Source organism: Pithys albifrons, chromosome 10 (genome assembly GCF_047495875.1).
Source record: "Pithys albifrons albifrons isolate INPA30051 chromosome 10, PitAlb_v1, whole genome shotgun sequence".
Lineage (NCBI taxonomy): Eukaryota > Metazoa > Chordata > Aves > Passeriformes > Thamnophilidae > Pithys > Pithys albifrons.
Window position 1 is genome coordinate 19,218,535 of NC_092467.1, and position 27,506 is coordinate 19,246,040.

The 27,506-nt window shown below is 41.0% G+C and overlaps 2 protein-coding genes across 3 annotated transcripts in view; one reads left to right on the forward strand and one right to left on the reverse strand.

Annotated features, from left to right (window-relative positions):
* Positions 1–501: 501 nt before the first annotated feature.
* Positions 502–27,324, forward strand: LOC139676624 (uricase-like). Its single transcript, XM_071565792.1, has 8 exons — positions 502–590; positions 19,089–19,307; positions 20,059–20,175; positions 20,286–20,364; positions 23,525–23,711; positions 24,193–24,316; positions 24,701–24,784; positions 25,714–27,324. Exons 1-8 carry the CDS (start codon positions 576–578, stop codon positions 25,849–25,851), a joined length of 963 nt encoding a protein of 320 aa, XP_071421893.1. The 5' UTR covers positions 502–575; the 3' UTR covers positions 25,852–27,324.
* The window catches only part of DNASE2B (deoxyribonuclease 2 beta), a 33,369-nt gene continuing 12,296 nt past the window's right edge, over positions 6,434–27,506 (reverse strand). For both annotated transcript variants that reach the window (XM_071565789.1, XM_071565790.1), the window contains exons 2-7: positions 16,923–17,075; positions 12,941–13,118; positions 11,300–11,381; positions 10,144–10,305; positions 8,443–8,640; positions 6,434–7,884 (exon numbers count right to left, since the gene is read on the reverse strand). In XM_071565789.1, coding sequence (XP_071421890.1) covers positions 7,529–7,884; positions 8,443–8,640; positions 10,144–10,305; positions 11,300–11,381; positions 12,941–13,118; positions 16,923–17,075 — 1,129 coding nt within the window. In that variant the 3' untranslated portion in view covers positions 6,434–7,528. The remainder of the gene's footprint in view (positions 7,885–8,442; positions 8,641–10,143; positions 10,306–11,299; positions 11,382–12,940; positions 13,119–16,922; positions 17,076–27,506) is intronic.

Below are 27,506 nucleotides of genomic sequence, written 5' to 3' on the forward strand. Positions count from 1 at the left end.
CCAGCTCCCGTGTAGTCATGGCTCAGAGAAGTCTTTCTCTCAAAGAAGCTGCCTGTGCGTGAGGCCTCTGAGGACTGTAGTTACAGCCACCCTGGCAGTGCTGAGGACAAGGCTGTGGTCAGGCCAAGAAGGCGCAACTCCTTCTGGGGACGTTTTCATCACATTGGGGTTGCACTATCACCCTCTAAACACAGTTTGTGTCATAGACTATGGAAAGTTCAGATTTTACCCTTCAGGTTTTATGGGTGATTCCCATGTCTTTGAAGTTCTGTGCCCACTGAAGATGAAGGCAAATTCCTTCTGATATTAGTGGGGTTAGGATGTGTCCCTGTCTCTGTTTTGGCTGTTATTTCCTTTGTTGCAGTAGACCTATTCCTTTATTAAAGTTTTTGCCTGGGGGAAAAAGAAAAGCCACGTTGCTAAATAAATTATGAAATATTTACATTTGTGAAGCCAACCCCTTATGCCTAGCTCCTCCTCTGATACTGAGATGACACTTTTTATAGAGCTACAGCTTTTATACTGCCTTTATTCCTCTGTAGGATCCAAGACTGCGAGGTGACAAAACAGCCACCATGAGCCAAGTGACGGTAAGTAATACCTAGGAATACTTGCCGATTTTGACTCAGTGCAGTGAGAAACTACTATATTAGACCAGTGGTGGCTTGTTTAGTGCTGGAGAGCAAAGTAGGATCAGCGATGAAACTGAAGAAAACATAAAACTGGGGAAGTTTCTAAACAAAGCTTGTTTTTTTAACCTGACAATAAAAGAGTAAATGTTGTCAATGTATCTATAATAATAAATAACAAAAGCAAAGTTAAAGGCATGAGATTGCTTATCCCTATGTATATTGTGCTTATTTTATTTTGCATTTACATTTTTTTGCCTGCAGTTCTCTCAGTGCTACAGAATGAATGCAGCTCACTTCAGCATTACCAGCTGTAATGAAATGATAGGCAGTTACTCTTGTAAATGTTTTGCATCTCTTTTTTTAATTGTATTTTTCTATTGGCTTTAAAGATTACTAGTAGCTTCCTTCTTTTAAAAATAGTGGTTTAGTATGTTGTTCAAATATTTGTGGTTCAAACTGGCTAGCCTAGCTTATGGATTTCTCCCACCTACTTCTACCTATTTAATCTTTTTGACTTTGCCTTGCCTCACCTCTGGCAGGTTTGGTAAACAGAGAGGCAGCGACTTTCTCTCAGGTGTTGGTTTGTTTTGTGTTTTTTACTTGGCTAAGTCATTTCAGTTTATTCCTTTCATTTATATCTCTGTGGTGTAGCCTGTGAAGACTGTATCTGTAAAATGGATAGATGTTAAGTATCTATCATAGGAAATGAAACATTCTGTTAATTGGATTTTTGCAGTTAACTCCTAATGTTTCTCTGTCATCACATTCAACGTCTCTGAGTATTTGGTGGAACATCCTAATGTTCTTTCTGCTCTTCCCTAGCTCTCTGCCTCTTGCTCACCTTCAGTTGTCTTGCTCCCTCTTTTCCCTTTTTCCTTCAAACTCTCTTTACTCCCATTTCTCTGTTTCTTCCCATCTTCTGGCACTAAGACGAGGGCAGGTTGGTGAGTGGCAGGGAATATTACTGCCCAAATTAACCCTATTTGCTGTGCAGTATTTCTTCCATGGTCTTTCTTTGGAAAATATTCCAAGTAACATTGTCAGTTTCTTTATTCTCACCTTCACTTTCCTGAAAGAAATATTTGGAGCAGTTAGAACACGAGAGGAAAAGGTGCAGATTTACTTACACAGTGCCTAGGATTTACAAGGTCAGGATGGGAAACGGAGCATCTTTCAGAGCAGGGAAGGACAGTGGTGCTGACCATACTCATCCCAGTGCAAAAATACATTTTTAAACTGCATTATGGCAAGAGAAATATTGATGTTTGGCTGGCAGAATGTTAGCCTAAAAAGGAACCCTGAAAAAGAGGCAGACACAAAAATGCCCTGGAGATAAATACTCTCACAGTTGAGAAAGTCAGAAGTAAAGAACAAAAAGAAAACACTCAACATGGTTTTTAGTGAGTTTTTGACAGGTTTTGGAATGTAATGGGGAAACCATGTAATGCTGCAGTGTGATATCCATAATCTGCAGGCATTAATACATGTGAAGACAGATTTTTGGATTACTGTATTATGATGCACAACTCTGTGGCTAATTTGCATGCAACATTTCTATGATTAATAAATTAGGCAATGCTAGAACTACTGTACTACAGTGAACCACTTGTAGCAATTGCCATTACTCCAGCAGGCACCATTAAATACTATGCTCTGCTCCTCTAAGCTTTGAATATTTGAATTTCAGTTTGCAGTTCCCAAGCTACAAAGTGATCAAAGGAGTGGAACAATGGTCCTTACTTTTACCACCCTTACAGAAGAATCAGAATAGTCACCAGACACCTCATGTAGAAATGCCAAGCAAGTGCAAATGAAAAAAATAAAATCAAAAGGATTTACTAAAATCACTTGAGTAAAAGTGTAACACAGCAATTTATAAAAAGCAAGATATATTTTTCATGTCTTAATGTTCTGTGTTTAATAGTTTTAGTAGAATGCATATATCACATATGCATAGAATATGTTATTCTTAATACTAGGATAAATAATTTTAAAACTTTAAAGAGAAGCATACAATGGGCCTGCAAAAAAAAATTAGATTATGCTGTCTGAGGCCAAGATCTGAAAGTGCTACAACTCATTTCTGGGTTCATACACAACTTCTTTTTACATTCATGCCAAATTTGTAAGGATTATGAGAAAATTCTGCACATTAGATCTTTGATCTAGTCCAGCCTAAATAGAAAAGTGTCAGATATGGCTAAGGTACTCAGGTTATCAGGATATCCAGAAAACACTGATATTGCTATCCTAGCTTGGAATTGCAGATCAGGCTCTCTGCCTTGTACGGTGAAGAATTTATTCCCTATAAGGGTTTTTTTTCACATTTAGCCTAACATAAATTTCTGTTCATTCTCATTGTTAAATTCCTGTCTTTTTAAGAAATCTCTTATGAAATTAAAGAGGTGCATCATATTCTTGCATCACATTCTGAGCACAGTTAGGCTATGGCTTACTGAGCTTTCAGAGGACGCTGCCAGCACTACTCTGCCTCCTGAACATTTCACCGCAGGCATAGGCAGCTTACATGTTCTGAAGCAATTACTATATTAAGTACCGAGTGATGTATCTTTCCCAGAAACTGAAAATAAATGTACAAAAGAGATTCACACAATAATTTATGGGCGTTAACACATGAGCGTAAGTTTCTCCATGGATAATTATGTGACTATGCTAATAACACAAAGGATGGTTTGATACATTAAAAACATTTCTCGCAATGATGTTATTGAGCATTTCATTATTGTCAGAAGACAGGAGTGTGTATATTTAAACAGGAGAGAGGGATGAGAGGCCCATATGTCTTCGTAAAAATAACCCTCTCCCTTCATGCTGCAGGGAAGCTGAGGAAATCCTGTTTGACACAAGAGCTTACGTTAGATGTGTTTACTGGAAATTTCCTAGTTTTGGGGAGTTTGTTTTTGAGAGCAGAAAACTGCACAGAACGTGCTGAGTGGGGAGCAATGTGTGTGGTTTGCAAGGATAGCTGGAATACTGGGCATTACTGACAGCGAAATTATCACAACCTCCTGGGCTTTGCAGGACTGCTGTACTTTTTAAAGTGCCATCTAGCACACTTTGAAGCAGACTTTGCTCTGGTTCAGAAGTACCCCTGTGGACTCCCATGACAAGTCCAAGCGCCAGGCTAAGTTAGCATGCCTCAGAGAAGGGAAAGCTCAGAGAAATTTCTCCCAAAACTTCCTTTGACTTGCTGACAGGCAGCTGGCATGGAGCCCCAGGTGCCCTTGAGAAATTCTTCAAAACATTACTCATCACTCCCATAATGAGAGCTCAGGGTATGTCCAGTCACTGTGGAGACACCAGAAGCAATTCCACCACGAAGGCTGCCCTGTGAAGTGGGCTCAGGCTGCAATGCCTCTGCCCATTTTCCAGTATTGTAATTGCCCAGATGGAATTAAGCTTCACATAGTTTAAATTTTTAAGCCTTCCCATGTTTTTTAAAATATTTTTAGCTTTTCTTCAATGTCAAATCCTTTGACCTCTTGCTTTAAGCCTGTGTAAAATTGCAGTGTTCCAACACAGCAAACCACTGCCATACTAACCCACAATTACTGGTGTTAGAGAAGCATCCTCAGGGATACAGGGGTTTACAGAAAAGTCATCAGGGCTTTTTGAGCAGTGACAGGGAGGCAGAATCCTGCCCTTGCTCTGGGGTCCAATGGCAGGTGTGAGGGCAGGAGATGCAAGTGGCAGGCCTTTATTTCAGGGGGCTGTCTCTGCATTTTCTGCACCCCATGAGCATGTCAGGCATACTGGGACTAAGCCTCGACTTGTAGAAATGATTACAAGGCAATTTATACCAAACAACAATCCCTACTGCTGTGTTTGTTACAAACTTGGCTGCAGTACAGTAATGTTTCGTGGATTAATAATGTTTGCTTTTGGCCTCACCTATTCCCTCAGCAAACAATTTTCATGTATAATAAATGTTCTCATTTACTCTAACTAGAACAGAGCCCAAGGGTCAGAATAGTCATACCTGTGTGCTGAAGAGAAGAGACCCCAGGTTTCCAGACAAGAGAACAGCTTTCTTCCCTCTCCATGCCAGGGCCCAGTGCTTGTGCCCCTCTGAAGGGTCAGTTTTGCTGGGCATGTCCCCCTTGGTATTGCAGAGGGGTCACACCACATGTCCCCTTCTGCAGGAACCAGTCTGTCCAGTCAAAACGGTCATGGTGGGCAGCAGAGGCAACACAGAATCACCAGGACAGGCAGATATTTCTTAAATGTTTGGCATATTCAAATAGAACAGCACATTTCAAATTTTAAAACTTTATAAATATAAATATAAATATAAATATATATATATATATATATATATATATATATATATATATATATATAAAAAATAGGGAAAAAGTAAGCATTTCACACTAATGATTGATCACAGTGCATGCTGTGAGGACATATGACATTGAGTAAGTGGCTTATGGTCTTTCATTTGCACAGAAAGCCTTTGAGTTATAAACCCTTTAAAAATTAGTTTGTTTTGTTGATTATCATTCTCTTTTTGGAAAACAAAGAGTCTGCCCATGTTTCATCATGTGTGTAGCAGAAATACCACAATATGCAAATATAAAAGTTATACAACAACAGCAAAACTGAATTAAAGCTGTTTACAGCTAAAACATGAGAGAACCAGATCTGCAGCCTTTTTATTGCTACACCACTGAAAAAAGTGTGTGCACAGCCAGGCTATTGAGGTGCTTGTAATGCTATATGGTACAGCTGTTTCTCTGCATCTTCCCACTGCTCTTTATACCTCCTCAGTTACAGCTAAAATAGAGGCAAAGCAGTTCTAGGTATACTGAAAGAGGAATGTTTAAGTAGTCTTGTACAGCTTTATGAAAGCTATCGATCAAATAATTTAGAACAACAATCAGCACTTAAAGCCAAGTGATGGAATGGTGACCCCTAGCTTAGGAAGCAGACCTCTGGTAACACTTCTGTGACAGCCAGTGGGACAAAGACTCTTTGCTATCGAGCTCTGTGAACCCAATGCTGTGGCTGAGCATTTAAAAATACCATAATTACAGGTTGTGCTGTAGGTCCATGTGCTCTCTGCACCACAGGGAGCCTCACCAGCACTGTCTCCAGTGGAGGATTTCTTGCAAACCTACAGGCAAGATACAAGAGCTCAGACAGGCAGATTAGGTCAGTGTCTGCTACAAAAAGGTGGACAAGAGAAAGTAATTTCATCTTGGCTTATCTGAGAGATGCCCTACCATCCCATGGTGCAGTGTTCTGTGTCACTGGCAATTTTCACTGCCACAAAAGGTGTTGCTGGACCACAGCTAGCAAAAACAATGAAAGGTATGTTAAACAGCTTGACAAGCACCAGAGAAAGAAACATTATCACGTAAATTGTTTATCAAATGTTACCTGGTCATACACAGAGAAAAGAAAAAAAAACATTTTGAGCAGGATATCTAAGTTATCTACACCATTTTCTCTGAGCTATGAGACTCAGGTTTGCCTTTGATTCAGATTGGCTAATTTTGAAATCTGCAATTCTACAGTCCCCTTCATTATGAAGGTTTGATATATTATTTCTATCTCTTCAAGAAGTATGCACAAATGTTTTCTGATATTAATTTGTTTGATATTTCTTACACTTTGTTGTTTGGTTGATTGGTCAGGGTGAAGAGGGAATGAAATCTTTGACAATCTCTTGCAGTTGTGAGGATTTCTTTCTGTCTACTTCCTTTAAAGACACTTGTGGAGAATCAGTGATAGGAACTATGAACACAGCAAAACAGAAATATTAATGGGACAGCCAAGTCTTCAGATTGGAGTTTGTATTGAGAATTCAGGAAAAAAACCACAAGTGAGATAGAATCCTATACATACAGATACACTTTTGAACTCCAAACCCAAGAGTGTATCAGGATTTTGCAAATTAGCCTTGTCTTTATAGAAAGTCCATGCAAACTTCAGGTCCTAACCCTGAGACTGGAGGTATTGAAAATTAGTTCACATTTGTTGTAATGTACTTTAAATAACATCTTCCTTAAAATATTTTCTTCTCTTTTCGTTTTATTTTTTCCTAATTGTCTTCATTTTTCCTTTGGCAGCTCTAAAACATTGTAACCAACCTCAAAAAACTACACAGATGGAAGAGGGGGACTGTAAACAGTTTCTGCTCTTAATTTATTTTGCTTATTCATATTTTAGACATGTTTATTTGTTTATATGGTTGCTGTATGTGAGTAAAAGCACTATAAATATTCCCAAGCTATTTGTTACAGATGATTTAAAGATGATTTAAAGCTAATTTGTTCTCTAAAAATGAATCAAGTAAAAATGAAGCCTTCCTGTCCACAGATCTGCTCATCTTCCTATCTGGATTCAATCAGCTCTTTAAGAGATTCAGCCCAAACTGAGCAGAAAGGCTGTGATTTATCTCAACAGTGCCTGAAATATGGAGTGATTTTATAGTATTTTGGGGTACTTGTCCCTTGCTAACTGGCCAGTCCTGACAAAAACCCAGCTCAGGAGTTTTCTGTTGTCCCTCCTGCGCCACATACAGCCTCACGCACAAGTTGCTCCAGGGATGCCTGTGCAGGACACTCACAGCAACGTGCTTTGGTGCAGCCTTGTGCAGCAGCATCCCATTCCATCCCATTCCATCCCATCCCAGTGTGGATGGTCAAAGCCAGGGGAGTAGAGCATGACCCAGCATACCCAGAGCCTGCGCGACCCACACCAGAAAAAACAGCCATAATTTACCTCCCCACCACCTGCTTTTATAGCTAAAAAGGTGATGGTCTAACACATCTGGCAACACACAGGGCCATTTTTCAGAGAGGAAACAGAGTTTAAGGCAGACATTTCAAACATTTTCTATGTAACAAGGGCTAGTTGGGAGGAATGGTCTGTTATATCCCTGTGGAAGCATCACTGCAGCTTTCATAATGGATTATCAAATGTCTGAAGGCTTTGTAGATGTGTTCATTCTGTGTACAGATGAACCCACCACTTCTCCAAGCCTGCTCAGCAGCACGGTTTAAGTCTCCGATGCAGGTCCACTGATCTCTGTAGTTCCTTGAAACAGCCCATTTGGAATGATCATTAATGGAATGAAAGGTGGAATTCAGTGGCATCCCTATTAGGTTTATGTTGTAGACGTGGTAGTCGAGAGAGCAATTTGAGTAAAGTTTTTGGCCAGAACGCTGCCAGGATTCAGCCAACAAATCAGTCTTCAGTTCCTGAGCCATCCAGGCCACATAAATATCTGTGGAATAACACAGGGTGTGGGAAATTAGTCTTTCATGTTCCTTCATTTAAGAATAGACTGAAAAACATCATCTAAATTGTGCTCATTTCATTGCAACGCATAAAGTCAGACAGAGGGGATTTTGCCCCCTCCCCTTATTTTGATTTTTGTTTCAGAATTCATTTCTACTTTTTCTTCTTCTAGAAAACCTCTTACAAACTATCAGCAGGAAAAAACAGGAAAGGAGAAAAACATTGCAAGTCTTCTTCATAACAAAAAGACCCCAGATGATTCAAACCCATATTTCTTCTTTGTTGTTACTGTTGAATAACAGGAAATAAATTTCCTGAAAATATCATTGTTCAACACCTTAGGATGGACCAGATAGCTTTTTGCCTTGTGAGGCTGAGAGAATATTAAGATGGGACACCATTCCTTGCTCTCTGTTACATTTATTTCTGAAGCTGAACTTCTTTTCCCCCCTCAGAGAAAATACTAATTATCAAAGAATATATAAATTAATATATGAAGAATTAATTGAGAATGTGAGATAGACAGAGCAACAGGTTCTCTTACCATCTATGAACAAGTGTGACTTTGCAAAGTGGAGAAAGGTTTCCCCATGAGCTGACTTGAGCTTGGTGAGGTGGTGCAAGGGGACCACAGGCAGCCTGGACTTTGCACAGAGTTTCTGCAGATTTGGGAGATCAGCTTGGAAGATGTTAGGGATGGAACAGCTGTAGATTCCTGGATTATAACTCAGCATCTGTTGGTCTGAGAAAAGCCCACAGAAATGAACACATGCAGAATTAAAATGGGCTAAAGCAAAGCAATCAAGAAAGCAAAGTTCTGCCTTGGAAAGGAAACCTAAATCCTTCTTAATCTTCACAGCCTATCTCCTGGATCAGTTTGGTGTTAAAGTATCTTATTTTAGCAACTAAAAACATGTGCAATTGTTTTGTATTCTGATTGGCCCTGCAGCACATAGACCGACTGGGAGAGTGTCTTCAGGTTTTTCCATTTACACCTCACTATTAGAAGAGCTGTTAACCAGTGGTCTTGGTCCACTGCCACTTCCACCCATGCTTATCTTCAAGCCTTTGTGCAGCCACATAGCACTCAGACACCATGTGTAAATCCAAACCTGTCTATATTTACAAGAGTAGTTTCCAGCCAGTTACAGCTGCCAAGCCAAATGCAAACAGAAGAGCTGCCCAAGTGTCTGGTTTGGTTTTAGGGAGAACAGAACTCGACTTTCAGTGTCTGGATTGAATTTGCAGAAGAAATTCACTTTTCTGAACAGTGCACAGCTTAACTGTAGAAGTCCTTGCCATGGATACCATAAAGAGCAAGGGAACAAATGGGCTTATTAGATGAGTTCATGGAAGACCAGTCCATCAGGAACATTCCAGTCTTTCTGGCTCAGGAAATCCCTGAACCACAGATTACCAGAAGCTTGGAGGATGAGGCAGGAAAAGTATTAGTATATGCATTCTCATTGTCTTGTCCTCCTTCCCTAAACATATGCAGAGATGAGTTTCTACAAACAGGAACCTAGTTTACAATGCTCTAAGGTGTGGCCACCCTGGCAATTTGCATGGCATGTGTGTTTCATTAATATGATTTGAGGTTTGCAACTAAGAAAAGAGTGAAAACCCCATGTGAAAAGAGTTAAGGAGCATGCCAGCATGATTTCTTGTCCTTTGCAGGATTCCAGTACCAGTTATCACTGTCAGATAGTTCTGAATCTTACAGGTATATATTTTGTTGATTTTTTTTGTTTTTAATATATTTAGTTTTGGTGATTTTTGTGGAAAAAAATACTCGGGGAAATCCTGGGCAATATTCATTTCATATTGCATTTTTTTGATGAGTCAAGGTTACTACTCCAACTCAAGCAGTGGTTGCCTTACATTTTTAGAACTGCAGATGATTGTAGCTGAATGAGCTATTACTGTTAAAAATTATTAATCATCAAACTTTCCAAAGACTTTGTATGCACAGACTGAATTTACCCTTGATAAGCATTTTGACTATTATTATCCTAATAGTCCCCATGGGAGATGGAAACAGAGTGGAAGAGCGAATTTCCCACATTCATGCAGGAAATAATTGGATAAACATAACTGAAACTAAGAGTGCTCTTTCCAGACCCAACTTGGTTTCCCAATCTGACAACAAAGGTCAAGAGCAAGGAATTTTTGAGGTGAAGCCTCAAGGAAAGCAATCAGAGAGGTGTGGGGGGGCAAAGGCTTTCTTAGGCAAACCTTTTCGTACCTATTTCTGTGAACTGGCCATATTTGAAGGTTATACAGATGGCTGTCTGTCCGAAGGACTCTCCAGTAGCTGGATACCCATAACCATCCTCAGGCATGGGAGGAAACAGCGGCACACTGTGAATCACCCAGAAGCCTTGTGATTTGTCCAAGAGCAGAAATCCTGTAAAAAACCAAACAACAAAAACTTACTGCAAATGAATTAAGGAGGAAAAAAGCCCTGAGACAATAGAGCTGTGTCCTACTCTGGTTTTGCTGCTGCAGACACCACATTTCAATGTGTTAATGTCTACAATAAACTGGTTCTAAAGTAGATTAATAGATCATAGGAGACACTAATATTGTTTTAAAATTGCATCAATTCTTTCCTGCATAGACTAACTCAAACTATCATCATGTTTCATTTGAAAAAATATCTTTTCGAAATGTCTCTTCTTCTGCTCAAATTTTGTCTTCAAAACTTCTGATGACTTAATGGCTGTGACTCTCCACTGCTCATTTTTCTTCCCTTCATAAAGGGAAACAGATTCTGTCAACACTGTGTCTTCTTTTACAGACCAAATTCTCCACCATGGAGAAGCAGTGGAGAGATGGGCTGTGCTTCCCCCCACAGCTCCTGAGCTGTCCCCATTGCTGTAGCCTGAAAATACAGCCCTCCAAAATGCGTTCATCTGCAGGTCAGGGTGGAAAAATGCCATCTGCTTCCTCAAGGGAACATGTAAACCTTCACAGAAGTTTATTTATAGTCTTGCTTTTCCGTAGCTGCATACTATAGTGCTTCCATGATCTTGGCAGCAGTTTCTTGCCCTAGAGAGTTTGGAGGGATTTATGTTGAGTGTGTCCTTCCCTTCACATCTTGCACTGCTGTTGCAATCAAGAACAGGTTGATGTGCTTTGTACTCACTAAAAGGACCTGTATGAGTTTCAACTCTTGAAACAAAGGGTCCAAAAGCCCTAAGATCCTTCAAGCAGCACAGGCATAGCAAAACCAAAACAGAAGCTGCAGCCTATGTAACTATACAACAAACCACACATTATGCAAATAATTCTCCAGTTATGCTTTAAGCAGGAATTTCAGATATGCAGATATACAAACAAGTAGATGCTATCCATAACTTCGGAAAGGAGAAAATAGAAGCTTGAATCTCTCCCTGTACCTTTGGTGTGCCCACTTTTCCACCCTTTGGAGTCAGGTTCAGGGATCTCGTCGTTGTATATCGCATATGCAATGATGTTCCTCTGCAGGGAAACACGACATTCAGTAAAAAGAAGGCATTTAAGAGAACATCTGCTGTGAATAGAAGAAAGAATTCAGGACTCCTCTCTGTGAGAATCAGGAGCCTAATCCTGCTCCCAGTTCAGCTGACACAGTCCCTGCAGATGCTACAGTAAAATAAACCTGAAGACTCAGCATTAGAGCCCCAGTTAACATGAGAAGTGCAAGTTCTCCCAATCATTGCAGCAGCCCTTTCTCATGGGGTTGAATATGCTTGCTAAGACAGTTTACATGGGCTTAGTGGGCACATGCTTGCAAAAAAGTTCCCCTCTCTGTTTTTTGTGCCTCTCTCCGATTTAGTAATCAGATCCAGGGAAATATCTGCTGAGTAAAAATAGACATGACAAGTCTTCTTAAGAAGGGCAAGCAATTAAAGATTTTTGCAAAATATTTGCATATGGCCGCACCTTATTTCCCCTGAATAGTGAACTTCCCCTCCCAATGTACTAAGAGTTTGTAAACAGTTTATTACAATTACAGTGAGACCTGTGGCAGGACAGTTTTCTGGACTGCCAATATTTGACTCACTTCTGGGAATCTCTTCTACATATAAATTAATGACACTCTACCACTAACCCACAGAAGAAATGCAAAGACACACCCAGACTCTCAACAATACCATGTAGATAAAAAAAATAACTATAGGCAGATCTTGTGATATTTTATAATCACTTCACACAAATATATATGTGAGGTGTCTGACTGTGGGAGCAAAAAAAAAAAAAGGCCAACAAGTACATATCACTGCTGGAGAAGTTGCAGTGATTTCAGGGAGAAAATCAAAATCCAGATTTTATTTGAGACAATGTGTGAAACACATGCACATAGGAAGGCTGAGGACAAGTGTCTGTAACAGTCATCACTGGCCCTCGTCTGAGTTCAAAGCCAGTTCACAGCATCGGATGTTGCTCAACATGAATTGCAGAGAAGCCAAAGGGAGTATGTACCAACATGCTTTTTTGATGGGCAATACTTTAAGTGTATGAAAAGCTTGACTAGAAACTATGAGTTTGAGGATAATTGCTTATTGTAGCCCAAACTGTAAATAATCTGCCCAGCTCTCAAGGTGCTCCCCTAGATGTGCTTTAGTAGATGTAGTCAGTCAGGTACAGACATACCTCTATGTGCTTATTTTGGGAAGTTTCATTTCATTTGCATGTGTGTGTGTGTGTGTGTGTGTGGCTCGGCTTCGCGAACGAAGATTTGGGAAGGGCTCTCCCCATGTGGGTGTGCCATTCCAGCCTGCGCAGTGGATTTTAGGTGAGGCTCAGCGTGCGCAGAACTGGCCCCACCGTTTCAGTCCTGAGGTTCATCTGCCACGGCCGAGCGAGCTTGGACAGTGACAGTGAAGTCCTCAGGACTAGAACCTACAGCACCCGGCATTTCCCAGGAGGTCTCCCATCCAAGTACTAATCCAGGGCTGACCCTGCTTAGCTTCTGAGATCTGACGGGATCGGATGTCAGGGAGGCATTTAACTGCATGTAATATCAAGTAAACATACAATAAATAAATATCACTTGCCTTGGATTTGTATGTCTCATACAGCTGCTTCAGTGTTTGTCCCAGAGCACCCTCTGTCATGTTGACCAGGTATTTTCCAAGCTGCCACTGTGGAGCCAAGGCATCCATGTACATGTATTCCAGTCCAAGCATGGGAATCTCTCCTTTGGAATGTTTTGGCAACTTGTAAAGAGCAAACCTGCAACAGTGAAGAGCAATTACACCACCCTGTTCAAATGCGTAAATCAGTATCTCTTTCCCACCTGAGGAAGTGAAGGGTGACTCCAGGGATATCTTGGTTGGAGAGGAGCCGTGCCATCAGCGCGCAGTGTGGACATCTCAGCCTGGAAGCAATGACCCAGCACAGGAACTAGCTGCAGTTTGGCACCATAATCTCTGCTGCAGACAAATTTCTTCTGCTTCTTAGCAGGCAAGGGAGCACCAAACTCCTGTGTCTGCAGCCAGATTGCTGTTGGTACCCCTAAAGAATTGGAGATAGCCCTTCTTTGGAGTTCACCAAATCCCTATTGCTCCTGCTTCTGGTAGACAACCTCAGGTCCCAAACTCAGTTTAACATTCTCAGGGTCAAACAATTTATACACATAGGGCTTTATAAGTAATACATAAAATCAGGTATTAAAATTTAAAAATGCATTATGTTATGTTTATACATATTACAATCAAAAAATAAGTATAAAGCAATATGCTAAAATGTTGCTCCAATCCTACTCGTCACAAGAGACTTTCACTCTGCTGAACTGTTGAAGCCTGGATATTTGCAAACCATTAGCCAGAAACACAAATCTTTTCAAAACTGTAGAGTACTCAACATTGTCAGTAAATGTTTCAGTTCATACTAAGGTCCCTAAAAAAGTAAATATGTTTTCCCATTGCACAAGTCCATGGGATTAATCACAACATATTAATTTAGTCACTTTCTTTAAGGGCTGTACTTGAGTAATTTATTAGTTATGTCAATAGTAAGGACTAAGTAGCATTATTTTCAATCTATAGTATTTACCAAAAACACAGCCTATGCTTAATCCTTCAAGTAGGAGTAAGCCTTGCCCAGCTGATTTACAGTCTCAAGTTGGCCACAAAAGGCATCTCCAAATGCAGGTAGGAAGTGGAAAGAAAGCATTCTGCTAGAGGAGAAAATTTAATCTGTGGGAAATGTACATATAGAGGCAGAAGAGAAAAGACACACCACTGGTCACTGTGGTAATCCACCTGCACTGACACTGACTGAATGATGTTCCTTAAGTATCCGAGAATAAATAGCTTCTGATGACAGATGGATGAGAAGAAAGTGATTTATATAACAAGGCTGGGGAGAGCTCCCCATGCCTGTCTGTGCACCAGGAGTCACCACCCCCCCGCCCCTTATTTGAAATGAGGATTTGGAAAGGAGAGAAATAGCAGTAGTTACAGTAGTACAAGCTAAACCAGGAATTAGTAGATGAAGACTTTTCAAACTGCTTTGAAATGTAGTGAAAGATTTATGCTTTGGAGGTGTTTACAGCCTTGCATCTAACAAATCCTCCTTAGCAGGTATGCTTATGGAAAAACTAGTCAGTGAGCTATCAGTAAATTGCTTGTCCATTCCCAGTGGATACATGTTTTGGCTCTCTCTAGAAAGTCAGAATGCATTACCAATTGAAGTTGTATAAAGTCTTTACTGCTATTTGTGCACAGGAAATTTCTCAAGAGGTAGGCACTTGTGGGAGCAGAGTAAAAGTTATTTTCCTGAGAACCAAGGAAAAGAAAAGCTGCTTAGACATGACTAGCAGTGTTACATTGTTTGCTTGTGACTGAACATCATCTTACAACAAATAATCACGTTTACTTCTAAATAATATCTTTATTTCTTCCCCTCCCTGCCACTGAAGCAAACAAACAATATGCATCTGTGGCTTCAGTCCTCAACTCAAAACTTCTCAGCAAGCACAGTTTTGCCTTTCATTTGCAGGAAAAGCTCCCACAGAATACAGGGAGGTTGAAAAAATAATGGAAAGACTCTCTACCCTCCTTAGAGAGCCAACCCTACAGCCATTTGCTCCAGTAGCCTCTGTGAGAGACGCAGTGAAGATGGTGGGATGATCTCCTGAGTGGAATGAATGCACAGGGGAGAGACTTTTGCCCACCCAGGCACTGCGTGTGGGTAGAAGCTGCTGGCCCAGCTGGGGAGCACAGATGGGATTAGGTCAGATAAGGCAAGTGATTCCTCTGGTTTAGCAGCAAATGAAAGGGTGTGTGAATACTAATAATGAGTAATTATAGAATACTGCAAGATGAAACCACTGGATAGTAGGAACTCACATGAAGCTTGTGCTAACTGAAAAGTAAACCTGCAATGCTGTGTTTGTTCGAAAGGGCACTGACATCTTTTGGTTAAGAAGCAGTTCTTTTCAGCAGTTTCAGTTCTGCTTCTGTCAGCTTCACAGCAACGAAATCCGTAATCCAAAGGCTGACTCTTTTCTCAGTAAACTAGGATGACCCTGGCAGACAGTCAAGTTTCTCTTTCGTTTGATCAGGGCACATTGAAAAGGAAATTCTTCCTGTCCTTCCTGCTAAATTTGTCAAACAGAACATGGACTTGCCTGTGCAGACATCCAAGTTCCCACCTGAAACAGGCTCCATGACACTGGATTTCATATGGAGGCACAGGTGAATTACTCCTAGTCACAGCTTTCAAAGAATTTCTCAGAGAATTTGGATACAAAAATTACCATTTAAGAAATGGATGGTAAAAGTGTTTTTATTTTTGTTTTTTGTTTGTTTAGATTTTGGTCAGGTTTTTTGTTTGTTTGTTTGTTTTTGTGGGGGTTTGTTATTTGTTAGGGTTTTTTTTTAGCTTTAGCACAAACGCCTTCATTCTGCAATGAATAACTGCAGTTTGGGGAGAAATTGAATATCTCACACCTTTAAGTTGTTAGGTAGCTGCACCAACTAAGAGTCTGATTCTTGAAAAAAATCACATTATCCAGAAGGGCCCCGAAAAGGGTGACAAGTCACAGAGATGGAGTGGACCCTCATACATTTGATGCTACAACAACACAAAGCAAAGGCAGCTTTGTGCTCCTGATGAGTGAGGAGCACCTGCCTTCCCTGCAGTTAGCTCTGTGTGCAAGCAAAGGGATGTGCCTACTTCTTTATCACTTATACCCAAACTAATCATTGTTCCATGAGAAAAACACTTTTATTTTGAAATTGGTCAATACTTATCTTCCGAAAGCATCTGTGCTCACTTTTTAAGAGCCCTCATTTCACTTTTTAAACCTGAACTGGATATTATGGAATGGTACTTTGCATCTTTCATCTTCAAAGCGCATCAATCCCATTAAGCATTTAATACCCAAAGTTGGGGTCGCTGCTGGCACTGGGGTCGTACCAGCTATAACGTGACGGCAGCTCCGGCGGCCGGGAGCGACCTCTGCTCCTCAGCCACGGGGCACAGGCGGCACTACCACAGTGCCTGGCCATCCCGTGTCTCTCCCGCAACCCTCTTGGGGCGGCTCAGCCTCCGCTCCCCTCAGTGACGGCAGCGAGGGGACGAGTCCCGCACGCTGCTGTTCAGGCAGGAGATCCGAGGCAAAGGGCGGGCTGCGATGGTTCTTCCTGCTCGGCTGTTTCATCTGCCAGATGAGCCCTGTGCTGGAGCCCGGGCCCGGGCCGGGTGCCCTCGGGGCCGCCGCAGCCTTGGCACCCCAACACAGGCTGTGCTCCCTTTGATCATGAGGCATGAACGCTGTGTAAAACGGTTATTATTTTGCAGTTAGTCATAATGCGGCACGGTGGTTGGCTCAGTGAAATGAAATCACATTTCAGTAACTTAACCTTGGTTTTCCAAATGCAAACTTCAGCCACTACTTACAGACAAACCGGACTGAACCAGTGATTGCCCTGCATTGCCTCTCAGTGATCCACCCACTTCCCGCGGCTTAATCTCAAGTGCTTTCATTTACTCAATCCAGAGTTTCTGCCCGGCACGGTATTTACTTACCAGTCGACCATCTCCCCATCTTCATTCCTGCAGGAAATCTCAGCTGCCCACAGGGGCACGGAGGACAGAAGCAAGAGCAAAGCGAGGTGGCACCACGCAGATCCTGCGGGCATTTTGGTTTCTCGGCTGCGCAGGACGAGCACCGAGTAGGCTCTAAAAGGAGAAGTTGTGTTGCGTTAGCTGTCAGCTCCTGCCTACGGAGCAGCGAGCGCACCCTGGGCCAGCATGGGAAGTCGGGCTCCCGCAGCAGGGACGGCCATTGGCAGCGGGGCGAGGGCTCCTGGGCGCTTCAGGAAACTGCTCACGATTTCCTTGGGCAACAAAATGATAGTTGTTAACTTATGTTTTTCACAAAACTGTATTTTGACTATTTAGAATATTCACAATATTCCGCTAAAAAATCCCCCAAAGTAACCTGCAGGTCCAGAAACCCTTTTTATTTTCCTTTCTAGTGCTGCGTGTCTGATGCATACATTTTTCACAACTATCTGGAAAGAGTCTTGGCGTTCAGACAAGAAAAACAAAATAATTTCCATGCAACTACTTCTCCACCCAGCCCTCGTAGTGGGCGCAGCCCTTGCACGGTGCCTGCAGAAAGGGTTTCTGGTGCAGCGCTGAGCCCTGTCTCCGGCAGCGGGGACCTTCATTCATCTCTGGGGACTGAGCCCGTAGGGACTGACAGTCAGAGAAACGCTCTGATCTTCAAGCCAAAGTAATTTACTTACAATTAGTTATATTTTTCATTGTCTTTTAAGTGCATTAGCATTACCAATTTCTCTTAGGAACAAACATGTCTGAACTGAGCAATTTCACATCTTATAATCTTTTAGCAACTCACATATAAAAATCTTCAATTTATATTTTGGCATGTAAAATGTTCATTCTCCCTCCTCATTATTCCTACATTAAAAGGGGATGATTTACATTAAAACATGTTGCTACTGAGTATGGGATATTTCAGCCTCAGGGCAAGTTTAGTGCAGTGAGCTCTGGATATTTTAGCGTAACAGAAATTCTCACAAACTGCAGTATTTTTTCACCTTGTGAGTATAGCTTCTCCAACACTGTAGAAGATGTGTAAATGGGATGTGTTTGACAGAAGTAGGGTAAAATTTAGTAATACAGCTTAACACAAACAAAACCAATGATCCCAGGAAGGCAGGATTTTGGAGGTGTGGATCAAGATCTGAATTTTGCTGCTCAGGTTCACTTCTGATCCTTTTTGTGGGAGATCAGAACTGTGACGCAGTTATAAGGAAATGGTTTCAACCAGCCCAGCTTAGTGTCTTTTGTCCTTGCTCTTGAAATTGCAAAGGTGCACAGATGGGCAATGAAACACACAACATGCCAAGAACATGACAGCAGTTTCCATTTTCTGTTTAGGATTTCTATCTGCTTATGAAGCAACATTCCTGCCTCTTGTGGGAGAACTGGTTTGATCCTCATTGCTTCTACTTGTCCTTGGAGCAGGAAGTCCCCACACCCGTGTCCATAGGATGAGACAGCCCTGGCAGTGTGCAGTGCCTCCTGGGCTCTGCTGCTTACAGGGACTCTGCCATGCAGGACACTGACTGTGTTTGCCAGCTCCTGCCGAAAACAAAGAGGGTTCAGTTCATCACACACATAGAGCCTGACAATGGTTGTGAGAGCTGGGAGCCAGAGGAGTAGGAGGTGATGAAAGTCTGTTCGTGGCAGGGAAAATCAGGAGCTGTCTCAAGAGAGAGGCAGCCAAGCTTGGCAGGTGAGGTGCCTGCAGAGGGTGTAGGTGTGAATGCTGCCTGTCCTCTGCACAGCTGTACCTGCAGTAGTGGAGTGTGCTGGGACATGCGTTCAGAAAGAGGTGACAGAAGGGAGACACTGTGAAGGTCTATATAGTCAGGACTAATTCAAAGATGACAAATGAGAGACTAGTTCACCGTTACTCCTGTTCTCTAATCTAGCCCCAAGAACATGTTAAAATGCTATCACAGCTGCTACTTATGTAATAATAATCTCCTAAAGCACTTTTTCTTCCCACCAGGACTTTGCAATTTATAATGGAAATATTCTCATGATCACAGGTAACCACAGAAATAAAGGCCATAAACATTGTTTATGTTTCATTGACTGAGAATAACTAAGGCTTCCACTGAGTTCCTTTAAAACTGCCATGTATTTTCTCTGCAGATCAAGGATGTGGAAGTCCTCAACTGTGAATATGGCAAGAACACAATAAAGTTCCTTCGCCTTCATAGAGAGGGGAAGAAGCACTTTGTTAAAGAAGTGGAAGTGTGTACTCATCTCCGGCTGACTTCTGCACAGGAGTACCTGGAAGGAAACAACTCTCTTGTGATACCTACAGACACCATAAAGAATATTGTCCTTGTGTTGGCCAAAAAAAATGGGGTATTTTTTTTAACTAGCCTTGCTGTTTCTCATGACTTCATTTGGAAATGTTTGTTACATTTTTTATTTCCAATTGGCATGCCAGATCACTACTAAAGTCATCTTAAGTGACATGAGAGGGAAGTTTTCTTCCCCCACTACTTATCCTGCAGACTCCCCCTTAGTTTTCCAAAGTCTTTTTTTCTTAGTTAGCATTATTTTTGTAATTTTGTCATATAAAATCTTTTTAAAGAAAAAAATAATAGCACATAATACTTCATTATTCCTATATACCATTTTTAAACAGGTCTCAAAGTATGTGAGACTCCTCTTAATTCTTGTGTGCTCTTACCTTCATCAGTTGCATCTATCATAATGACAATCTGTAGCACTGTCTGTCTCTGTAATGAAACCCCATCTTTACCATGCAAAACTTAATCAGAATATTACTATGATGAATTTATCAGAATGTCACTGTATCACTGAATCAGAATAATCACTATTCACTATTTCAGCATTATACCCTCACAGTGTAAATCTCCTGTAGCAGTTTATCTCAGTCCAAGGACAACAGCATGGGAAGCTCCTGACACAACCATAGCTGCTGTTTGCAGCATATGCTGCAAGCTGGTCAGTGACTGGGCACACGAAATAAGAGAAATCTGTGTTTTTAACAACACCGATTCTTCTCAAATATTTAAAGCAACCAGAAAAATCTACTTTTGTACATCAGATAATTGCTTTTTTCTAATAATGCTGTTTGCTGTCTCAGATCCCAAGTTTAGAACAATTTGCTATAGATATCTGCAATCACTTCATGACAACATTTTGCCAAGTGGTGTACGTCAAAACCTACGTTCAGGAAGTACCGTGGCAACGTCTGCATGAGGTACATTCTGTTTGTTCATGCTGTAGCCATTCCTCACTCTTTTAGCTCCTGTTTTCAAGGTAAGGTAGTATTTATGGCACTTTTATTTACATATCTGCTCTAAATTGCAGAATGGCGTTCCACACATCCACTCGTTCATATGTGTTCCTGATGGGATCCGCTTTTGTGAAGCTGAGCAGTGCCGAAATGGTGAGAAAAGAATTGGCAACTTCACCTGCTTCTCTGTAAATATTTCTGCCATTGAGAGATAAGATGGCTTTAGAGATAGCTACAGGCACAGACAAACTGCTCCAGAGGTCTAAAACAAGGAATATTTTTAGTCTAATTTTGCAATCGTTGATCTCTGAGACATGGTTGAAGAACTAATGTAGCTCACATTTGTATGTATATTCCAAGCACAGAATGGTTACAACAGCCCATTCAGCAGAACTGTTACATATTGCCACATCATTTAATAACCTTCCAAGAAGAGGCTGCTTACTTTTTTTACCTTACACTACATTCTGCAGTTTTCCATCATCATTACCCTATATCACACTGCTGCAGGCTAATTGCCTAGTTTGCAGTTATTTTCAAACCCCTGTCAACACACTCGAATTTTATTTCCAATAAAGCTGACATTCCATTGCTGCACACCAGGCTAGTGTGAACATCATGAGCAGTCAGGTCTACATCCAAGAAATTTTTCACGTGAAAATACTAGAGTGTGCTTACTATTTCTGCACACCAAAGCACTATTTGGCTTAAACAAGAGTTTTGTGACACTTAGAAGACACAGGCTTTCAAACTCAACTGTCTTGTCCATAAATTTGCATTCTAAAGGAAGTGTAAAAATTATCTCTATTTGCTACGGCTCACAACAAAAGTGTAAGTTCAGTTTCACTGTGATGGTGTTTTGTTTAACCCATCTCTCAGACTACTAAGAACTGAGCTGAGATCACTACATCATTTCACACAATGGATTTAGACATTTGAGACAATAGTTTGGTACGTATATAAACTGCACTAACAAAACTTAGAACTATTTCTCATTCTACAACCAGTGGCAAGACCACTTTGATTTGCAGACAGGACACAAGTTTTGAAAGGCATACTTGAGCACTGTCCCTGTGTTCTGAAGAGGGAGGGAAGAAAGGAGCGAAGGAGGGAGAAATAAAAGCCTCCAGTGCCTCTTGGCCTCATCTTTTTTTAATGTTACTAGTAACATTAACTACTGCTGTACTTCTGGGACCCTCAATAGTACGGACTTTGATGTCTGGAAAATGCTAAGAAAGAAACCCAAACTAAACAAAAAAAAAAAAGAAAAAAAAAGAGAGAGAATGAAAAAGAGTTTATGCTTTCTTGAAAAGCTGCTGCTCTTGAAAAGCTGCTGCTCTTAATGTAGATTCAATTACATTTTTCATCATCTTGAAAATTCAGCATGAAATTCTACAATTTTAGGTTCTACACAAACAAAAAGCCTTTAAGGCTTGCTGAAGAAACCACCTTTCTTTCTTAGACTTCTCTTTATGAAGCCCTTTAGTTGTTTCTTTAGGATTCCCTGCCTAGGTGAACAGAAACCAAAGAGAATCACTTTTAATTCTAAGAGAATGTTCTCTATAGCATCCTCCTATGCACCCATCAGCCAGACACAGGAGTTCAATTCTCAGTTAATCCTATCTTTTAACACTTCTCATCATGAAAAATAAAAAATCTAGTGAGGCTTAATAGGCTTATTTTTTGCCATTATATCAGCTGATAAAAGGCTCAGAGTGTTTTGGAAACTGAAAACATCATAGAGTAACAGAGTAAACGTTTGACAACCAAAGACTCGACAAGCACAAAACATACTGAAAGCACAGCATGGGCTGTTCAACTTGGAAACTCTGCTTAAGTGTTATATCTGTCAGAGTGAGTTTCAGGCTGATTGCTGCACAGCCAGCCTGACTTTCAGTCAATCATTCATTGCATGGTGCTCTTTCAAGCAAGGTTATGTATTTGAATACAAGAAAAATGTATCTCCAGGTTCACTGATAGAATATGCACTACTTTAATACCTGTGTATTACAACCCTATATCCAAGTAATAAATTAATCAATATGTGAACAAACCCCAGAATATCCTGTCCAAGGACAGTCTCAGTCTCTTCTTTAGATTTTTTTTAAAGCTTTAATAAATAAGAGAAGGATATAGGCAAAATTATAGATGCAGCTCCACAGACTTGTTCAAAACCAATAATGAATATAAAGAAGAAAAGAGATAAAAGAAACTCAAGATGCAGTTTCAATAGTTTCCAGTGTCAGAGCAGTTTAAAAAAACCTCTGAACAACCACATGCAATTCAGAAAGATATATATATATATCCAGTATAAATTCCTGCAAAGACAAGGTTTAAAGTCAAAAGTTGTCAGTCTTCCCATTCCAAGACAGGATTATTATGCACCAGAAGTATTCAAGGATTACTTTTGAACTGGCTAGTGTAAGCAGTGTAAGCACCAGGAGCAGCACAGAAACAGCAGGTTGGCTTCAGCCACTGACTATCTGAGCAAGCCCTGAATGAGCCTGCGCGCCACGAAGTTTCTATTTTCTGAATCGGCTTTTTGGCAGCTCTGGTCATTGAAATTTTCAGTTATCAGTTCGGTGTGCTCTAAACGACTCACTGCTTGTAATTGTTTAGCCACCATTCAAAAGATGTGTCAGGAGAAAAAGTTCAGGACACAGCTGTTTCATCTTTAGAAGATGAGAAACCACACATGCAGCAGTGATCCACAACAGCACATTTTATAAATAGTGGCTAAAAGCAAAGTCACTGTCAGTTTGAATCTGTGGGTGGCATCTATATCAGTGCCAGTTCCTGCTCATTAGCTGAGCTGCAGGGATTTGCACTGGCTCCTTACCCTTTCTTTCTCAGGGATGCGAAACTTCCAACAGGATGGGCACTTAAAGCAAATTTCTCACTGCCCTAATAGATTGTTTTTACACTCATCTATGTTGTCAGAAAAGGTGCACCACATCTCTCCTGTACACCACAGCACTAGTAGCCTATTTCATTTCCCTTTAGAGAAATCAGTCACTCCTAAGTTGACATCAGTGACAGCCAATGCATGTCCCAGGTTCAAGCAGGAGAGATGAAAAAGGCTGTCCTCTTAATTCTCTTTAACTGCAGGTCTCTTGGTGGGATTCTCCATTTTCCAGATTGAGCTCTGACTTCAGTAGTTTCTGTCTTGCTTTTTACTGTTCTGCTAACATCAGTGTGCAGAAAATTATTATCTGCTTTCTGGCTCTGGAGGTGTCACTGCAAGTATGCACCCAGATGTTTTTTCTCTCTGCCTGAAAACGAGCTCATATTGTCTTGTAATTTTGGAACATAGGTCCTCTGGTTGTCTTTGCTGGAATTAAAGACCTGAAACTTATGAAGACAACACAGTCTGGATTTGAAGGCTTCTATAAGAATGAACACACCACACTTCCTGAAAGGCATGACAGGATTCTATGTGGAGAGCTTTTCTGCAAATGGTCATATGGCGAATGCAAGGATTTTGACTTTGACTGCATATGGTATATGTCATATCAAATAATATTTATTACCTAAGCTATGGTCACAAAGTCCCTCTACACAGTACAGCAGGTGTAAGGGCCAGCTCTGCATCTGCTGTGCACCAGCCACTCACAGGTCTCAGTGGAGGCACTAAGCTTGTTACAAGGGGTGAGGCATGCCTTGGGGGTACTCCTCTCTCTGATGGTGTCCCAGTTAACAGTTCAGGGTTCAGTACAGAACACTTTAGGAGAATAAAATAATGATTTGTTTTAATACTTTTTGCAAAACCTATTTGTGAGTTCTAGAGTTGGTGGGGGGGAGCTGGGAAGAATTTGGAGGCGACAGGACAAATACATCGTTCTTCCACAAAATCCCATGTGCTATATAGTTGTCATAAAAAACCCACAAAAAGTATAAACAAACTCATCCCTCAGTAAAACATTTTGGATCTAAACAGAAACAGCTTATACAAGGTTTTGTAAGAATCTGTGTTACTTCTAGGAACAAAATCCGTGAATGTATACTCGAAGCCTTTTCTGGACCACCTGACTGTGGGGAATATTCACCCTCTTACCAGAAAACCGTCAACTGTATCCAGATGCATGTCCTTTCTAAAGTGTCACAGGTATCTTCTTTCCTCCTTGTGATGTTTTATTTAAACAGTAGTGCATGTTAATTGGATCACTGAGAAGACCAATATTATGAGTATTACTTCCTCTGTCAGACTGAAAACTGGTGGTACAGCCAGATGGTCAGAAAAAATATGATCACACTGAGAAGTTCCTGTGCTGCTCCCCAGCTGTGAACACAATGGGAGAGAATATCACTCAGTGCCTGGCAGCACTTGAGTAAAAGTGAAAGGTGTGCTGCACATGTTCACTAGATTGCATTTGGTCAACTGTACAGGGAGGGCTGCATTGTTCTTTTTTTACAGCAAGTAAAAAGCCTGCCAGGCTGTTGGCTACAGAGGTGCCCTAATTCATTGTCTCATCCATTTTCATGGTTTCAGGTACAGGTCATAGAAGTGGTCTTGAACAACACTTTTTATAATGTCCTAGACATGAAGAATCTAGGCTTGACCAATGACAAAGAAGTAAGTAAATGCTTCAAACACAATTTGTCTGCACTCTTTAGAAACAGTCAGCCTTAAAGCATAGAAGCAGTTCTGCATATAACAGAGCCAAAGGTCTTTCTCCCCTAGACCCAGTAAAAGCTCCACCTTACCTCTGAGAGATTTACAAAAGAAGGATAATTAATTGCCTTCTCACATTGTTGATAAAAGCTAAAGGAGCATAGTGGAATGCTTTAGAGATCAAAAGGATCTGTAACAGAGACTCTGAAAAATCATTCCTGTTTTCCTGTTTTCAAACTGAAATTTTACTTTCAGTTGTAATGTCAGCCTGTGGAGTTTTAACCAAGCAAAATACACAGCCAGGCAGTGGGCAACACTAGCCCACTATAGCTCTTCTTTCTGCTCCACTGGCAGCACCACTGAGGCCAGGGAGCATCCTTGGTGCAGTGGGGTTACAAGTAGGTCAGCGAGACCACAGGTTAACTCCAGGTGACAGACCACCAGAAGCCTAAGGGAACACTGAAGGGATGTTTCTGTAGCCATTAGGAGCCAAAGCAGATTGGCCCAACAGTGGACAAGGTACAAGCTTGGGATCAGGCAGAGGGTGAGAGATGTAACTGCCAGCCAGGTCCAGATGAAGGTCTGTTACATTATCCTCACATGGAAGAGAAACAGGGTTATTCCATTTTGCATCGACAGTCTATAGTCTGTTCATGCTCTAAAGTCTTGACACTGCTGCCATCCCCTCCTATCCTTGCCCTTTTTCAGGTGGACATTATAGATCCACTTCTACTTGTGATAATACCAGCATCTACTGTTATATTCATGAGAGAAGGAAAGGGCCTGGGCATGATTTTATACGGAGGTGAATAGCTGCAATTTCTGCTGTGATGCTGCTGGCACATCCCTGTCTCAAAAATAACCTCTGTGTTTGTGCTCATCCCTCTCAGGTTTTGATTCCTGTGGAAGCTCCTTATGGCTCCTGTGCTTGCACACTTGGCAGGAAGAAGTTTTTCGAAGCACAATGCCATATGTTGAAAGACGAGAGGAAATGTCAGTTTGGACTGGCAGCTGCCCAGGGAAACTAAAGCTCTTGGCTATACTCACACCTTTCTGATAAACTTAACAGCATGGCTTTTCTATCAATGTTTACTCCTTATTGGCCTCTTCCATTGCTGACTCTTTTTCCCTCTATGAACTCCTGAGGATGGGATTTATGAAGGACCCTCAGAAATTCAGAAAACAAAGTCTGTTCCTGGATTTCAGCCTGATTTCCAGACTGAAATCCCTTACGCTTTTTGGAAAATCCCAGCTGAAAACATTATAGTCAATCAAATCAGCTATTCCCAGACCCCTTAATGAAACAATTAATTCACTATCTGTAATGGTTTTGACATGTAAAATCAGCAACTCTGTATATTCTATTTATTAATATTTCTTCAGTAAAATTCATATACAGGCACAAGACCTGCTGTTTCATTGACACAACTTGTCATAACCCCTTGATGCTACACTGATCTACAGAGTTGAGGTTCTGACCCAGTGACTGAATAGGGAATCAGTCAGACTTGGATTTCTTTGCACAGGAAATGAAACACAGAAAAAAAAAGAATCATATCTCCTTTGTGGTGTGAATAGTTACAGCTGTTGACTACTTTTGCTGCTGCTACTCATCAGAGCATAAAGTTACTATATAATTTATAGTAATCACTGAGGTGTTTGAGGGTTTGGGCTATCTCTGTAGGCATAATTAGTTTTCTTCAGTCTAATAATCCTGTCATGACATGTGAGCAGGCAAGTCAACCTAAGTAACCCTATTACTTTTGGGAGGGGTAGGGAGGAAGCCAGCCAGCCAGCCAATGTGTATCTTCCTTTAGTTACCCCAGGTGATAGCTTCGAACATAGAGATAAAACTGTACAGTCAACAATTCTCATCTTGCAAACTGTGGCTACCACATTTGCAACAGAAATCTTGCTCAGCCTCTGACAGCTGCTAACCATTGCTCTCACTTTCTCTGAGCGTCATTTTCAGACTCCAGGTGACAAGAGTGCAAGTCCAATGGGAAGCGCACAAAGTAACTTCTAAAAACTGCAATTCAGTTGCCTTAGTGCCTCCTGAGTTTGGCAGACCTGCAGCATTCCTCTGGGTAAAATCATTAAGTTCATAGGCACCAAATACAAGAGAGATGTCCTGCATTTGTGACATTTTGAGGTGCTTTGCAAGATAGAAACTTGCCTTGGTGAGCAGGATGTAATGGGTTTGAAGGGAAGACACTGTTCACAAGCCAGAGGTATCTCCTGAAAAACAACAGGATGAATGATACCACAGAGTGAAACTGTCCCAGAAAGGATGTTTTCTGGTCACTAGCCAATTCTGAAAGCCTTATTAACAACACTTCTGCTGGGGACAATCTTGCTTACCTTGTGAGATTGTGTTGTATTGTACTTGCAGGCTTATGTCTTGCTCCTTCTGCCATTTCCATGAGCTTGTACTTTATTAATGTATCTTTTATGGGCAAATAAAGAGCAACATCAAAAAAACCCCTAGTTTTTGACTATTTACCAAAAACGAATTAAACCATTTACTATGTATATATAAACACTGTAAGTAAAAGAAATATTTTAATTCAGCCAATTTTACCTCAAAAAGTGACCAATTTTGTTCCAAATGACAGTTCACTACCAATAAAGGGAACAATAGATGAAAAAGAATCTTACTGAACATTTCAGCATTGACCTCTTT